This window comes from Vanacampus margaritifer, chromosome 6 (assembly GCF_051991255.1).
Source record: "Vanacampus margaritifer isolate UIUO_Vmar chromosome 6, RoL_Vmar_1.0, whole genome shotgun sequence".
In the NCBI taxonomy this organism is placed as follows: Eukaryota; Metazoa; Chordata; class Actinopteri; order Syngnathiformes; family Syngnathidae; genus Vanacampus; species Vanacampus margaritifer.
Window position 1 is genome coordinate 10,325,157 of NC_135437.1, and position 16,688 is coordinate 10,341,844.

The 16,688-nt window shown below is 39.0% G+C and overlaps 1 protein-coding gene across 3 annotated transcripts; it reads right to left on the reverse strand.

The window, feature by feature from the left end:
• Positions 1–139: 139 nt before the first annotated feature.
• Positions 140–16,512, reverse strand: bcl2l13 (BCL2 like 13). 3 transcript variants are annotated; one of them, XM_077568030.1, is made up of 7 exons: positions 16,367–16,512; positions 15,673–15,887; positions 10,729–10,812; positions 10,442–10,598; positions 9,666–9,738; positions 9,261–9,389; positions 140–1,642 (listed from the first exon to the last, which is right to left on the reverse strand). In XM_077568030.1, exons 2-7 carry the CDS (start codon positions 15,821–15,823, stop codon positions 650–652), a joined length of 1,587 nt encoding a protein of 528 aa, XP_077424156.1. In that variant the 5' UTR covers positions 15,824–15,887; positions 16,367–16,512; the 3' UTR covers positions 140–649. The 3 variants fall into 3 exon arrangements, with proteins under 3 accessions (XP_077424156.1, XP_077424157.1, XP_077424158.1); XM_077568031.1 differs by having other exon boundaries at positions 16,363–16,481; XM_077568032.1 differs by lacking the exon at positions 16,367–16,512 and adding an exon at positions 16,172–16,284.
• Positions 16,513–16,688: the final 176 nt, after the last annotated feature.

The following is a 16,688-nucleotide window of genomic DNA, read 5'->3' on the forward strand; positions in this document are numbered from 1 at the left end:
CTAATTAGATGCAGACTTCACCTGACAAGGTATCTTTCTGTAGTTTAAAACAGTGATACCATTATTCCAAACCTAGACTGAATAAGAATGCATACATAAAAGATAGCAGAGAAAAATGACAATAGTTGAGAAAATGGCATAAATGTGGATTTTCGCATGGCAAGTTTATTTATACTGCAGCAAATATGTTTGCTAAATGAACTCATTTATTTCTACTTCAAAAAAATACTTTCATATTTTCGTATGTGTGCTGCAGCTTTTTCAATGACCGACGTAACCAATGATTGAAGAAACTTTCGAGTATGACTTTACTAAATATAGTACATTTAGAAGTGACAGCAGTGGTACAATACATTAGGACAAACACTCGGGAGAATCACATGGCACACGTAATGATGAATAGGGGTGAGAAAAAAAACAAAACCATGACAGTTTGGTTTAAAGATCAGGGGAGCGGAGTGCACTCATTTATTTCCCTTTTCTGTGCTTGCGTGTGCTGAATGGGTCGGAGGCATTGCCCTCAAATGGATGATGGTTTCAAATGTGACCTCGGATGACAAATGCCTCGTCAGTGTCCTAAATCATTTGATTTCTTCCACACCATCATTTCATGTGTGGTCTAATCCCCTGAGAAGAAAACATGTCTATACTACTTCCTCCTAAAGCTTATGACGCCATACGCCATCACAGCAGTGAGGAGCACCAGGGCGGCTCCTCCGTAGAGCAGAACTTGGAGCTCTGATGCCGGATCTGCCTCCACCAGGGGCTCCTGGGTGACGGCCTGCGCAGGGGTCTCCGGAACCGGGGTTGCAGCTGGCGGTACATCCGGCTCGCTCAGGGACTCTGGCTCATGCTGGGGAGGCACAGGTACAGGTTCGAATTGTGCTTCGGAGGGGGCTTCAAGCTCTTCGGCGAGGGCCCGCTTTGCCGGAGATGGTGGCGCGGCCTCGGCAGGCACGGGAAAAGCGGCCCTTTCCGGCTCAGGCTCTGCTTCAGGAAGAAGTAAGGGCGCCGCAGGTTGCGGTTCAAGTGGAGGGGGAGCAGCAGCAGTTTCTGGGACTGGAAGAGGAAGCACTGGTTCTAACGAGAGAAAGGAAGGTTCTGTTGACGAGCTAAGTGGAGTTTCTATAACAACAGGCTCCTCTAGTGAAATCAGGGAGGCGGGTTCATCCAGGGTCGCAGGAGCAACAGGAATCTGGCTCTGAATTTCCTCCCTGAGCTGGGCAAGCTCACTCTCCGTACCCAAGACACTCATCATGCTCTCCTCTATCGCGGCGCTTTCACCGCCTTCCTCCAGCAGCTCGGCTTCCTCGCGCTCCACGTGGACAATGTCCGAGTTGGAAGAGTTGTTCTCGCTGCGCTCCTCGGCCAGAGCGGCGCCCTCGTTGCTGTCCAGGCTCTTGATATCTTCGGGGTCCATGGCGCACACCTGTGCCCACGACTCGTGGCCGGCCAGCGACACGGGTAAGCTCTCCGTCTGCCAGGAGCTGTGCCCGCTGCTATTGTCGCCCGTGCACAGCAGCGATGACAGCGGGCTCAGCTGGTCGGGCGCCTGCTCCCCCGACAGGATGTAGATGTCGTTGCTGTCTTCGGCGATGGCGACGCCTCGCTCGTCTTCTGAACCGAGGCCAAATAGTTCACCCTGCGGAGGACACAGTGTGGTGAGTGTACTGTGGTATAGAAGGGAACGAAAATGGCACTAACTAACCTCTGAACTAGTCTACTTGGGAATCAGCACATTTTTGAAACCAAAATATATAAATACTGTCACGCAAGTTTGCAACCTAATGTACAGCATATTAATTCACTTATTCCACCCATTAATATTGTCAACAAGAAAGAGGATTTAGGCATTTGTGAGCTGGATATTTCATCGGGAACATCGATAACTCACCTTGACGTTTGGATATGCTCGCTGTACAAGCAGTATGAATATATCAATATGTTTATCATTGTATATTAGGGGTGTTAGAAAAAAATCGATTCGGCAATATATCGCGATATTACAACGCGCAATTCTCGAATCGATTTGATATGCGCCCGAATCGATTTTTTAAATATTTTTTGATGGGAATATTCAACAAAACGTCTTACTTAGGGTTAGGATTCACACATAAAGCATGGAAGAATGTAATATTAATGGAACATTAAGCCTTAATATTTTATTTCAGTGCTGTTCAAACACGAAACAGACTGCAACCTGTTTGTTAAATGCAGTGGCTCAGTCATAAGCCTGACGTTTCAGGTAAATAAATACATTTTCATACAAACCTTACAATGTACATGTACAAGTTTACTGATTAGTATGTTTTAAATTTGAGAAGAAAAAAAAATCCCAATAATCAAGTTATAGATTCGTATCGGGATTAATCGGTATCGAATCGTGACACGATTTGAATCGTCGGGTACGAGGCAATTCACACCCCTATTGTATAGTTGCAAAACTGCTCTGAACCATCCCATATGTGCCCCTCTCAAAAGAAAACGACAGTGACATCAAAACATAAAATACTAATCCAATTATTCTATATCACTCCACAGCAAAAATTGGAGTGTAAAAATGTCAGGGTTACATTTAATGGGAGTTGATCTTAACTCGGCACAAATCAATCTGGCTATTGCCAGGCTACAAGTCAGGAGCTCGTCGGGCGTTTGTACAGAAAGACGGGCAGAAATGCTGATGCAACCCACGTCATCTATCTGCAAAGTCATTCGTTTGCATGACATGCTGTCTGTCTGACTGCTGGGAATCCCTGCCTCGTCTTCATGATGCAGTGACTCATGTGAGGACATCTTGAAGGTATTATTGGACATTTACAGCAAACAGGCATGTTAGTACCAAGTGGAAACTATTAACGACGCAACAAAAATGATTCAGAAAAAAACATTATTATTAAAAATATTCATTATTATTCAATTGTTTAGAAATGGCTTGATCAAATGTTTTTGCCCCCCCACAACAAAAACACAATGCTGTTGAATGCGGCAGCTGCACCATTCAAGAGAGAGATTAAATCTAATAGCCACAACCGTCATCCAACATTGGCTTTCTCTATAAGCTGATTTGCATGAACGAGTGCTTTACAAAAAAAACTGCACCATCAGGATACAGACTCGCTATCATCCGGATTGAAGGGGACAGCGCTGTCATGCGGTGTTAAATCCACACCAGTTTGCTTGGTCATGGAGTTCAAGAGAAAAGAAAATCCATATTACCATTCAGTCCACCAGGGGGCAGTGAAGAGAAATGAAAATGACAACTACACAGCAAATTCCAAAGAAATTATATGTGATTTCTAAATGCATTATTGACACATGTGTAATTTGTTTTCTTTGGCTTTTTGTGGTTCCAACAAAGCAGAAGTAAAGAAAAAGTGTGAGGATGACCGTAAAGTATTTAAAAAAAAAAAAATCTTTAAAGCAGAAGTGGGAGTAGCTTTCAAGTGGACATTCTATCTAGTGGATTTGAGCAGCATAGGGATGATGTTGGCGCAATATGATTCTTCATATGATGCTTCATATGATGCTTTGTAGCACCTTATAATGTAATACTTTCCTGAAAGTGTAATAAAACTTACACTTAACTAATCAAAAATGTAATAACACCCAATGTCATAATTTCACCAATAATGTACAAAAAAAAAATGCTGACTATGCTGATACTATAATAAAATTTCCACTGATAATGTAACACCTTATTACAGTACATTATTGTGGATTTATTACATTTTCAGGTGGGTCTATTTTTTTCCTCTTAAAACTGATCATGTAAAACTTGACAGATAATGTAATGTTCATTTTCAGTCCAAATTGATACTTTTTGTGTTTGAGAATCCAAGACATTCACAGCAAAAATGGAAGTGTTAAATGTTTCAGAGTTGATTTCAACCCCAAAGTTTATTTCTAACACCGTCTGATTTAATTAGAGGTCAGTGTTGGCGTTATTTGACAAGAGTTCATTTAGTGTTAAACTATCTTCTGCAGAGTTCATGATTCATGAAAGTAAGCTCCGCCCTCTTGATTAGAACTGCTCTGCCGCAAATACTTCTGGGATTTTATATCATATTATATAATGTTGTAATAAGGTATTAGATTAGCTGTGAAATAATGAATGAATTAATTTTATTTTTCAAACACGCATTTATAAAAATAAAAAAAGAGAGAGAGAAAAATCTACTCAAAGATATTAAAAATCATATAAAACAAAAACATCATCTTTACACATGTTTGAAAAAAGGAGTACAAAGAAGTAAACACTTTTTAACTTCTACCACTATATAATTTAATGAAACATTCTCAAACAATATCCTGGACATTCACATAAGGTCACCTAAAAATACAACGAAACAAAGCAAATAATCCCTGCACGGACACCAAAGCACCTTCATATTTTACATTTTGTCTGTGGGACTAAAGGCATTAATGATTTGATATTTGAGTTTTTTTCTTAAACCCCGATAAGGAAGTACAGTATATAGTTTCAGCTCATCATTTCGCACCCAAAACTGAGACGCATCTGTATTTTACATCAATTAAACCCCTTAAATTGTAGATTCCTTTTCTTAGTTTCAAAAATGTTTGAATACAAAGAGGTAAGCTATTATTTACTACACTATAATCATCATCATTTTTATGATATGACATTATAGAGTGCTTGCTACATGCCTTAACCTCATTGAGAAATGTCAACGTTATAATGAGCAATTCAAGTGGTTAGAAATAACCACCGTGTTCATGCTTGACTCACCATTTACGCAATAATGAATACCAACTAAATGAGGAACACAAAAAACAAGTAACATCTCACTTAATCCTTTTTAAAATGAACACAGTCGCGCTATTCATGTTCCACCATCCTCCAACCACGCCTGAAGACACGGTTAAGCCGCACAATATCAACAACACATTCTCCCCATCCTGAAGATGGGAAAAAAAATTGAAGCTGAGCTCAAATTTTCTGGAGAAATATGGCTGATGTTACATAAGACATCTTGGGAGAGTATAAGAGACTGCACTTATTTTTTTTGTGCAGTTTTTGTCCTGCAAAAAAAAAAAAAAAAAAAAAAAGTATCAATGGCAATGGAGAAAAGTTTGATGAGAACTGAAAATGGAATTGAACAACCAAAAGTGATACACACTTTTTTGTATTGTCAATATTGTTAATATGACTAATACAAGGAAAGAGGTAGTGTGCAAAATCAACAGTTTCTTTCAAACAACTCCCAGCCACACCTTCACTCTTCTCTGTGCATTGTTACACCTTATAAAACGGTCAGTAGTATTTACTTAATTTTATTACACAGCAATACAGTATTTACATTAGGGGTGGGAATCTTTGAATGTCTCTCGATTTAATTCGACTCCGATTTTTGGGTGTGCGATTCGATTCGGAATCGATTAAGGACATTTTTTTATTCAGAATGATTTGATTGACAATGATTTTTGCTTCAATTTATAGATGTTCAAGAAATCATAATGATCTACTCCAGTCTGACTCGTTAATGCTAAGTCGCACTTTTATCACCACTCCACGCTGAAAAAAAAAAAAAAAAAACTTTTATTGGAATAACTTGATCGTGACTTTTTCCTTCTACTCTCTAATGTGGCTACAACTTAACAGTGTATCAGACCGCGTGGAACCACACTGCCCCTCTGTGGCCAATTCGGGTACAACATGCACAGCGCACCCAATAAAGGCACACACAAACAAAGGGAAAATAATTCAAATAAAATCGATTCTGAATCGTACTAAATGAGAATCGCGATTTTTATGAGAATCGATTTTTTTGGCACACCCCTAATGGACATTTTATAACTGATGAGAATTTTAAACTTGTTCAAACGTTTTATAATACTCAACTTTTTTGATTCCCATTACTTTGAATAAGCAATATGTATGCTCCAAAACCCGAACGTGACCAGTCATGTAATTCAATGCCAACTGAAATACATAGGGGAGAGAAATATTACAAGTGGGCCATTCTAATCCCTTGTGATGATGTTTCTACAGGATCGTGAGAGCTATTTTTATATGGCAGCCAGTCAGGCACTCTGCTCTATTCCAGATTGGCGTTGATGTCGAGGCATGGTGATGATGCACATATTTCACACATGGGCTGGCAAGATGGAACTTGCATAACGGAGGGAGAGTACAGTGGCAGTGTGCAGGACGCGGCGGAACGTGCCGTGACAGGGGCTGAGCCAAACCCATTACAGATTCTCGTCCTGGCAACGTTTGCTTCCAAACAGCGGTTGGACAAAATGTGCCACCTTCAAATTCCGGAATGTCACTGCATTACAGTCACGCGAACTGTCACATGACTGCAAGCATACAGACCAACAAATAGAAGACGGAGAGCAAACAAAGTACGAGGTGGATGAGCTTGAAGGTCACAGGTCACAGGTCTCGGCATGGACATTTTGTAACAATATAAAATCCCACAACCTCTTGCTAGGCCATTTTCTTGTGCCCCCCCCCCCCCTCTTGCGTGCCGTGCCCCTGGCTGTGCTGTGCTCATCGGCGGCTACTGGTTTTGTTCCGGCCAAATGAAGTGTACACCAAATTCAGGTCAGAATAGTCTGCATTGTTTTCTGAAATGAGTAACGACTCCATACTGATCATCAAATCGCCGGCATTTCTAACAACGCCAACGAGGGCAGTTTAATATTATACGATAAAAAGAACAGGCCCAGCTTTGTGTGTAAAAATAAATTGTGAACTACAGCATATTTGTTTATCGAATTCAACAATAAGATGCTTAGTGCACATTTTTCGCCAAACTAGAATAATTTGTTTTGTATTTCTAACCAAAACTGTACAAAAATGGTATGTCATTTATAAGTGGTCAATGATGTAATTATTATTTTTAAACCTCATAAAGATGAAAATCTATACTTTGGGTAAACAAATTATAAAACGTTCATCATTCTCTTTGGACCTAATGGCGCAATTTAAAAGTAACAACAGAACAAAGAAAAAATCATACCAGAGCTCCAAATCTTTAAGATGGATGCTAGCAGAGTAAGTTAGAATAGAATAACGCATAAAGAAAGCACATCCTACCTGAGTGCAAAGTCTGCAAACTTCCTGCTTTTTCACTTCGCTCAATATAGATGAAGGAGTAGCGGAGAAGAGCCCGATGGAGAGATGCAGATTTCGCGTTACTCTTTGCTGCCACAAAGCTACTTTCCCTCCCCTCCAATCATGGAGCCTGTACACTGGCGGCCGCCTCCTTTCTCTTCACCCCTCCGTTGCTGATCCTGCCCCACACCACATCATCTGCTCATCGCCTGTGACATAACACCGGCCGAGCACACCGTGTTCTCGTTTTTATAGCAAAGGTCACAACAATGAGTTCATATGGACTACGGCGGGGGTTTAAATGTGTCGAATATCATGACGTCAGCATGACCTTATTCAGAGGGAGGTTTTGGTGACACGGTGTTTTAAAGAACGATAATGGCGGATGGAATCCTGCAACAGTTTAATTACTGAGAAACGTTCAATCTTAAGACAGAGCTATAAAATGCAGAAGGATGTCAAATATTGCACAGGTAAGCATTTTCACATATTTTCTCCGGAGGGCAAATCAATCAGAACATTACCTCAAATTCTTTAGTTAAGAGGACCATTGCAAGTTTGTAGAACATACAACTATTTTGCTATGTAAATATACTATGTACTTAAATATACTTACTAGAGTGCCCATTTAAATGATGAGATTTTGTTCAACTGACCACTAGATCTGTGAAAGTGGCTCACTGGCGCCCCCCTCTGTTCATTCAAAGTATGTTAGATGTACAGTACTGTCAAAATTATTCAAAATTAATATAACCCCTTAAAAACATTGTAGTAATCCATCGATTTATCCTTTGGGTCAAGGGTGAGTTGAAGCCTATCCCAAAGTCACATCATTTATTTAAAGGCTCCATAAAGGACTAATCTTCCCCTTCACTGTGGAGTGTTCGGTTGCGGGGAGGGGTGGAGTGGTAGAGGGTGACGTCATGCTCGTCCCCATGGACATTCAGTGTTAGCGTACGACACAATTGGGATGGGAAAAAGATTTAAAAAAACAAGAGGCCGGCTTCGAGCACAGTCCAAACTCCCGCTTGGACTCCCAAGAAAACTGAACAATGAAACAAAGAGTTTATTCGAGTGCGAATCGATTATATATATATATAAAATCGATTCGGCAATATATTGCTATATTACAGCGCACAATTCTCGAATCGATTCGATATCCTGCAAACTCGTTTTTTAAACATCTATTTTTTATGGGAATATTCAACAAAATGTCTTACTTAGGGTTAGGATTCACACATTAAGCATGGAAGAATGTTATATGAATGGAACATTAAGCCTTAATATTTTATTTCAGGGCTGTTCAAACATGAAACAGACTGCAACCTGAATTTTCAGATAAATAAATACATTTTCATACAAATTTTACAGTGTACATGTACAAGTTTACTGGATAGTACTTTCTAAATTTGAGTAAGAAAAATCGCAATGATCAATTTTATAGAATCGTATCGGTATTGAATCGAATCAATGGTCAATCAATGGTCTAACCTCCTCATAAATCACATTTCAATGGAAAAAATATCTGCCTCAAATAAAAACCAAATATCAAAATTTATAGAAACATGGTCTACGTATATAGAATTTTTTAACCTAATTCTGGTTACTGGTTACTTCTGCCTGTTAGCGAGAGCCACCACATCGTGATAACTTACATTGATGTTTCTGCATTTGGCAATTTATTATTAGTATGGGATTTTTTTTAATAGGTTTTAGGTGAACTAATGAATACACACGCACACAAAAATATATATATATATATATATATATATATATATATATATATATATATATATATATATATATATATATATATATATATATATATATATATATATATATATATATATATTCCCCCCCAAAAATTTTCAATAAAATAAAAAGGAGAGCAATGATGACATGTCAAATCGAATGAACAATACTGAGCTCTCCATAAAAAAAAAAATTTAAAAAGGTATTGAATCGAATCGTGACCTATGAATCGAATCGCCAGGTATGTCTAGTTCTATTCTGAATGGCATATGGAGTAAATTAAAGCTCAGAGTACAGAAACTAGAAATCCATGCGTATGTAGGAATGGAAGAAAAAAAAACGCTTGTTGGTCACGTGCTCTCTGAGCACTTTGTGACAACTGTGGCCGTTTTGAAAGCGCTATCTAAATAAATATGACTTGACTCACGTATCCCCCTTGCTGTCTGATGTATTCGCCTTGAGCCTCCTCTAGGAAGCGCACCCCGAGATGAAGCAGGCTTGACACAGGGTGATCTTCACTTTGTAAAGCCTGAAGCAGCAACAAAGGCACAAGCACCTGAGATACAAAAGAGGAAGCGGCACATCAGCAACAATGAAGGGGAAGTACAAACGAAGGAGGGTGTATGTAAAAATAAGTGAAGGAACAAGTGGAACAGAGGAAGCTAAATGAGGAAAAGGGTTTAGGATAGGGAGTGGAGAAAGTAATAAGAAAGCAGTACAGGGGGAGCAAAAGAGGACATAATAAATATGAAGATAAAAAAAAAAAAAAGTATTGTTGCAACTTTTTCATTTCCAATAAAAACGTGTGTGAAACGGAGAAGCAAAAGTTCACCTTGCTCCACCCTTCCTGCGTGTGCGTTAACAGGTCCAGCGTTGTATGTCGGAATCTCTCGAACTCTAGAGGTCTAAAACGTGGACAGGAAAGTCATGAAATACTTCAACTGTAATATCTCATGAGTAGAGGCCTTTATTTGTTTTCATGCAGATTTTAAACACATTTGGCCATGCTGTCTTAATTCTACTGCACCAGAAAAAGTGTTAATGTGTGCATAATTTATAGAGGGAAAATGAATAGAAATTGATCAAAGGTAGAGTTTTCTCAGTGCACAGCAATGTCTGCCTGAAAAGTGGCTGACTTCTGCTACTATTTTGGTTTTGTGATTTTTGTCACACATTCAAGAATATATTTCAAAAACAATTTCATGGTTGTACTGAAAACAGCTACAAACTGGCACGGGTGAAATAAGCAATTCATTCATTAGTAGACAATTAAGAATTTGGTTTAGGTGAACGGTATGGGATTTTTTAATAGGTTTTAGGTGAATTAGGTGAATTAATGAATACACACTGAATACTATACACTTAATAAAATAAGAGAGAGCATATGATGATGACATGTCAAATCGGTAAAATTACCGAATGAACAATACTGAGCTCTCCAGTAAAAAATAAAAATAATAATTTGGTTAATCAAGTGCACCACTGGGTTGCAAAGATGGAGTCACAAATTACAAATGCACATTACATTCATTCACCACAAAATGTCATCCTCAAATCAAACCAGCTGTGCAACAGTGCTGCACCAGGTTGACAGCGTAACAAACTGACCCTGCGAGAAGGGCGCGTATGGCTTCTCTCAGGCGTGCGTCCAGCTCTCGGGCCAGGCGCTCTCCCAGCTCGGCGAGACAGTCTTCAATCGATGTCTCGGGATCGACTGGAGTGAACACCAGGGACGTGCGACGGTCGAACCCTGTGCTGGAAAAGGCTGGGAATACAACGAGAATGCAAGTTCGAGCAAACGTGCCAACAAAGTGACAGTAAAAAAAAGAAAAAGAGTGCGAAAACAACCTTAGCTTCAATAAAGAGCAATTTTAGTGTGAGTGTGAGCTACTTACAAGCATCAATTTCATCTTCAAGTCGTCTTAGCTCTTCTTCTACTTGCTCTTTAACACTGCTGGCATGCTCACTCTCTGACTCGCCTGAAATTCAATTTAAGAGACACATTTTTTTTTTTTTTTTCTGGAGAGTTCAGTATTGTACATTCGGTAATTTTAACGATTTGACATGTCATCATCATTGCTCTCTCTCTTTATTTTTTAATATATATATATATATTTTTTTAAATACATTTTTATTTTGTATGTGGGTATGTGTATGTGCGTGTGAGTGTGTATTCATTAGACACAATTTATTTCTAGCCGAATAGCACAATTGCCCAAGTTCATTTTAACTTCCTGTCCCAATATCAAGAAAAGAAATAGGAATACGCTAGCTAGAAATGATGATTTTTCTTTTATGTCTGTATAGATTTTCAGTCTCCACGAGTACTACTCCAGTTTTCTCCCACATTTCAAGAACATGTTCACGGCGGTCTCTGAATTGTCATCAAGTGTGAATGTGAAAGTGAATGGTCGTTTCTTTATACTGCGTGTGCCCTCTGATTGGCTGGCGACCAGTCCAAGGTGTACTCTGCTTTTCAACCTAAAATGAATGAGACTCATTCACTGCCATTGACGGCTATAAACGTCAAAAATTCATTTGAACTATTTCTGTGTCATATGCGCCTTCACTAGTCTAAATATCTTTATGGAATATAAATTAATCAGCAAAATCCACCCGTTTTTAGTCACCTCATGGAGCGGCCATTTTGCCCCTTGCAGTCGACTTAAAATGACATCACAATTGTTCAGCTCAGGAAATGACCAATCACGGCTAACCTGTTTTCGGAGTTTGGTCATGTAATGTTTGCAAGCTGAGCCGTGATTGGTTGTTACCTGAGCAACTGTGATGTCATTTTCACGTGACAACAAATGGAAAAATGGCTGACCCGTGAGATAGATAAAAACAGGTGGTTTTTGCTGCTTAACGCATTCACCGCCATTGACGGCTATAAACGTCAAAAATTCATTTGAACTATTTCTATTAGTTTAACATTTTGTTCCCACTTTTGTTAACAAGAGTATGAAAATGTACATTTGGAACAGATATAAAATTTGTGATTAATCGTGAGTTAACTAGTGAAGTCATGCAATTAATTACAATAAACAATTGTAATTGCCTGACGAGATGATTATTAAAAATTAGGGGCGTCAGGCGATTACAATTTTTACTCGTAATTAATCGCATAACTTCAATAGTATAGTACAATTATATCTGTTGTACAATAAAATTTAAAAAAATCTAGGTTTTCATACTCTTGTTAACAAAAGTAGAAAAAAAATGTTTAACTAATAGAAATAGTTAGAATGATTTTTTTGACGTCTATAACCGTCAAGGGCAGTGAATGAGTTAATGGGGATAAGCAGTAAAGAAGATGGATGCAATCATGCATGGAACTCATGAATAAAGAATCCCGTTTGTGGGGGAAAAAAATTCCGTTTGAACCAAACATAGTGGTTAACTTTTCATTTCCTGTGAGACTTAGAGAGTTAGAAGTCCACCTTAGGGGGAAATGCTTTTACTCGCATGATATTTCATGCACTTGTGACTATGGCTCATGTAGGAATATAATCAAAATAGCATGCATTCTTTCATGGCATATGTCACCAACTACCATCCACACAATTCACTCCCAAGTTTCACTTTATACATGATAGCTTTTACATCATTCTTTTTCAATAAACTTGTACGCTTAATAAAGATTCTTATACGATAGCTTGACTTGGGAACAGATTTTTTTCTGTCTACATTATTTATTAGGAACTTTTTCTAAATACAAACGAAAAGGAGGTCAACCATTGTTTTGCACAACTCCGAGGGAGCTTCATTGCATTGTAGAATTATTTGCAAAAATCCCAACTACTGCGCATTCACCAAAAATGCTGCAGCGGTTGCTTTGATTTACAGCTTTTAGTTTCCCCAACATTAAGACATTATGTTTTCAACATGTTGCTGAACTTAAAATCATAAGATGAAAACTGTGCCCTCACATTACATACACACAAGGCACGCACGCAGTGCTCACGCCCTGAGTGAAATATTTCCAAGATTCAGTCTACACAGCCGAGGGCATGATGAATCACGCAAGGTGCACACAACAAATGACTCAACATCTACTCGGCGGGGAGCAAAATCTTTTGTATTCAATCACAATGTAGAAATTCTGTATCAACGGTCAAGTATGCATTTAATAAAGAAAAGAAGGAGCTTTTTTGTTCTGTCTTTAGTCATTTGCATTTCCATTTCCATAAAAACAGCCACCTGTCTATTGGTGACAGCAACGTTAAACTGAGAAAATACAAAATACAATCAAAACGAGTCCCCTTGCCCACTCGGTCCCCTCTGTTGCTTGTACATGAACACCCAGAGAATCGCTGTTGTCTTTTGCTGTTGGCTCGGTGCTGTTTCAGCATTCAATCATGCAGCTACAAGGCCAGCTATTCTGCTTCGCTCCATTAATGTGTGAGTGATCCTACGGTGATTGCACATGACAAGCTGTCAGTAATTGGACCGGGTCATGCGGAAAGCAGGGATCAGACGCTCATCTGCCTGACCACACCCACACCACAACTGTGGGGACGGGAAATACTGAAAATTCTTTCATCCAACACAATGTTACTTGACTATTACTTTCCAACACTGTTGTAGTGTTGTTTTCCATTTGTACAAACCTTTCCCAAACGTAATTAAGAAGTAAAATGTAATTTATTGATCAGCAAGCAAATATTTACTTGCTAAAAATCTTTTGATTCAGGTTTACTGTAATACATTCAGTTTAAAGAGTCTGTTGTCTTTTTCAACATTCGTTCGATAAGCTAACAATACAAGTTTGGCTCACACCACATTCCTTAAATATGCAATAGACATAATCATGGCCGACGTTTTGGCAGTCGTGCACATTCTGTAAAGCACCAACTTTAGCACTTAAAGCATTTTCAAGAATATTTAAACAACTACTCTATTATATAGTAGAAAAACAAGTTGGATAACAGACAAAAAGTCAATGTAAGCATTTATAATGTTGACTGTTCCCTGGCATACAAATTATTTGGCGCAAACAGTACATTACAACAAAAATACACAGTGAATGTTAATCAAAAGGATTAACATTTGTATTTTTCTTGTAGCCTGCACGCCACCCCCACCTCCGTTTTGCGTAGAAAACTCATTGAATGTTCATCAGCAATTTTTGAAGATTTTTTTTTCCCGTTCAATAGCCCCATGTATTCCAATATGTCTCTATTATACATGCATTTTTTGCTATTCACAGGCCAGCCATAAATAGGGCCGATCGACTGTACTATTTCCTAAAGCAGCTTTAAATCGTAGGGCCCCAACCCCACCGCCACTTCAGACACAGGTATGTGATGTTCACAACATCCCCACACAGTACACCAGTCACGATTCGGTGCACCTGCGCAATTTATTTAGATTTAAAAGCAAAAGCTGAATCAAGAACTCATTTTCAAAGACAAGGCTTCGTTACGATTGACTTATTGAGAGGTATTCGTTTATGTTTATTATTGTAACTTCAGGCGTAGGGAACCCTGCTCCTCGAGAGCCAATGTCCTGCCTGTTTTCAATATCTCCCTTCTTCAACGCAGCTGACTCAAATGATCAACTTATCAGCAAGCTATGTAAAAGCCTGACAATGATCCTGTTCATCAAATCATGGTGTGTTGGCAAGGGAGCCATTGGAAACAGGCAGGACAGTGACCATGGTTCCCCACCCCTGTTGTAAGTACTGGTAAATACTTTGGTGCATTACCGGCGGTGGCCGATAAGTGGCGGTAATGCACCAAAAGTATTTGCCAACTGCCAAAAGAAAAAGAAGAAAAAAAGAAAATAGAAAAAGTAGTCGTCTATATTACCGCTAGTGGCCACCTTCTTTATAGCATGCTAAAGAATGTAGCGGTTTGACGGTAATACACCAAAAGTATTTACCAACCGCCAACTGAAATTAGAATAAGAAATGGAAGAATACAAAGTACAAATGTGGGATGGCAACAAATGTGGGACGTTGTTTGCGTCCCTCATACTGCCTGTGGTTATTTGTGCTAGCGTTAGTGAATTAGACGCTGTTCATAAGCTCATTTGCATAGAGGTGGGCAAATTCTCCACCAAATATATATGCATACTACCTCATTTAACCCCTGGGCGTTATTTGACCATTTTTTGGCTTTTTGTTGGTTCTGACCAAGCCATTTCAAAATAAAATAACGCCCAGGGGTTAAATACATGCAAAATCTACCGGCGCACAATCTAGTTGGCAGCGCAATTAGAAATGAATTTCTCCATCTGCGCGTGCTTTAAGGATTAGACGCTCCCGGATTGCTCCATTTATACCAGTTAGCGCCGCGCAAATGCCACGCAAACCTTTACCGGATTTGGCCCTTTGAGTTTCAACCGTTTCCTAAGGGTCCGAGTGAAGCAGTGCATGAATGGAGCGTATTTCCGAACCCATGATTAAAAAAATAAAAAATAAAAATACAATATATCCAATGTTTTTCCAAAGGCACAAACTTTGCAAAAACACACGCAAAACCATATTTGAATGGTTTCTTCAAAACTTTAATGCATTTATTATAGTATTTTACCCCGGAAGGGGAAATTCGATTTTGCAAATAATCTTAAATAAACACAAATCAAAATAATAAATAATCAAAAGATGGGAACACTTAATTTAGAATCAATGTGTTTCAAGTTCACGGTCAATATGTTTGTTGACATGTACTTAAGTAGGCAATTGAGCATGCAGACTGGTGGCTTCAGATCTTGAATAGTTGTGCGTGAAGTGTAAGGTGCACATCACACATTTTTGATGCAACTTTTAGCATCATCTAATACTGTGTAAAGTCAAAAAACATATATTTGCACGACAATTACATGTTTTCTCTCACCTTCGGCTGCAGTGAGCGCGGCATGCCGTCTACCAGCAGGCAGCCGTCCCAGGTAGGTGAGCACAATGTACTTGGTTTCATAATGGAAATCCTTAGGCACAGTGGCAGCAATTGGGGGAGAAAGAGGAGGGGTGGAGCCTGAGGTAGCCATGGATCAGGTGTGTGTCAGACTCCCAAGGCACATATGTTCTTACAGTCAGAGTAGGCCACCCCACCTAAAGTTAGGAAGAGGCAGAATTTTGGAGTTGAGTGGAAGCACCCATTCACACAATATGAAATGCATATCAATATAAAAATGATGTGTGACACTGTGCCTTATAACTTTCTTAAGTGAATATATTTGGTACCTCATTCACATGCCCATGTGGCAAAGAGCAACACTGGGATTATAAACTGACATTTTTGGTGATACATAAACGCCAATTACATTCCACAAATTAAAGTACAGAAAAACTATTTTAAAATGATAGACAGTGGATATGAATATTTTAAATATTACCCAAAGTGGCAAATTACACAGGTGTCTTAAACAGTGGGGAAAAGTCATTTTTTAGTTCGACGGGTCATCTTCAAACCTTGACACACACATGCAACAGCCACAAAAACGTTTTGCTAGCGTAACGTTACATATTCGGTTGCAAAGTCAAACAACCTGACTTTGATTTAAATGAAGCCCAATGAAGGACGCACCTACCGTCCTTGATTAAAGGCAGCCAGGTGCTGACAAACGGGAGGCCGAAGGGAAACTATGCAACACTCGTGCAGCTTAGACTTAGCACGAAAGGGAGAAGCCAATATAGACAGGCAGCAGTGTGCGACTGCGTTAGGAGCGACCACAAGCCAGCGAAAGTGGAATACCAGTATTTCTTTTTCGACCTTCAGAATAAAATCATACTAGAGAGTTATTATGTACTATCCGAAGGTTTAAATGAGAAATTATGCATTTTTGCATATTTTAAACTTATTTATTATATATGAAAAATCGGCGCGGTAACATTGGTCAAGCTTTACTTTTC

Bases quoted from the DNA above. Each gene is read 5' to 3' on its own strand.
- bcl2l13 (XM_077568030.1), bottom strand. From the start codon at position 15,823: ATGGCTACCTCAGGCTCCACCCCTCCTCTTTCTCCCCCAATTGCTGCC. The intron at 9,390-9,665 runs GTGAACTTTTGC...TTTGTATCTCAG, and splicing joins CGCAGGAAGGGTGGAGCAAG to GTGCTTGTGCCTTTGTTGCT. The intron at 1,643-9,260 runs GTGAGTCAAGTC...TGTCCTCCGCAG, and splicing joins TCAGACAGCAAGGGGGATAC to GGTGAACTATTTGGCCTCGG.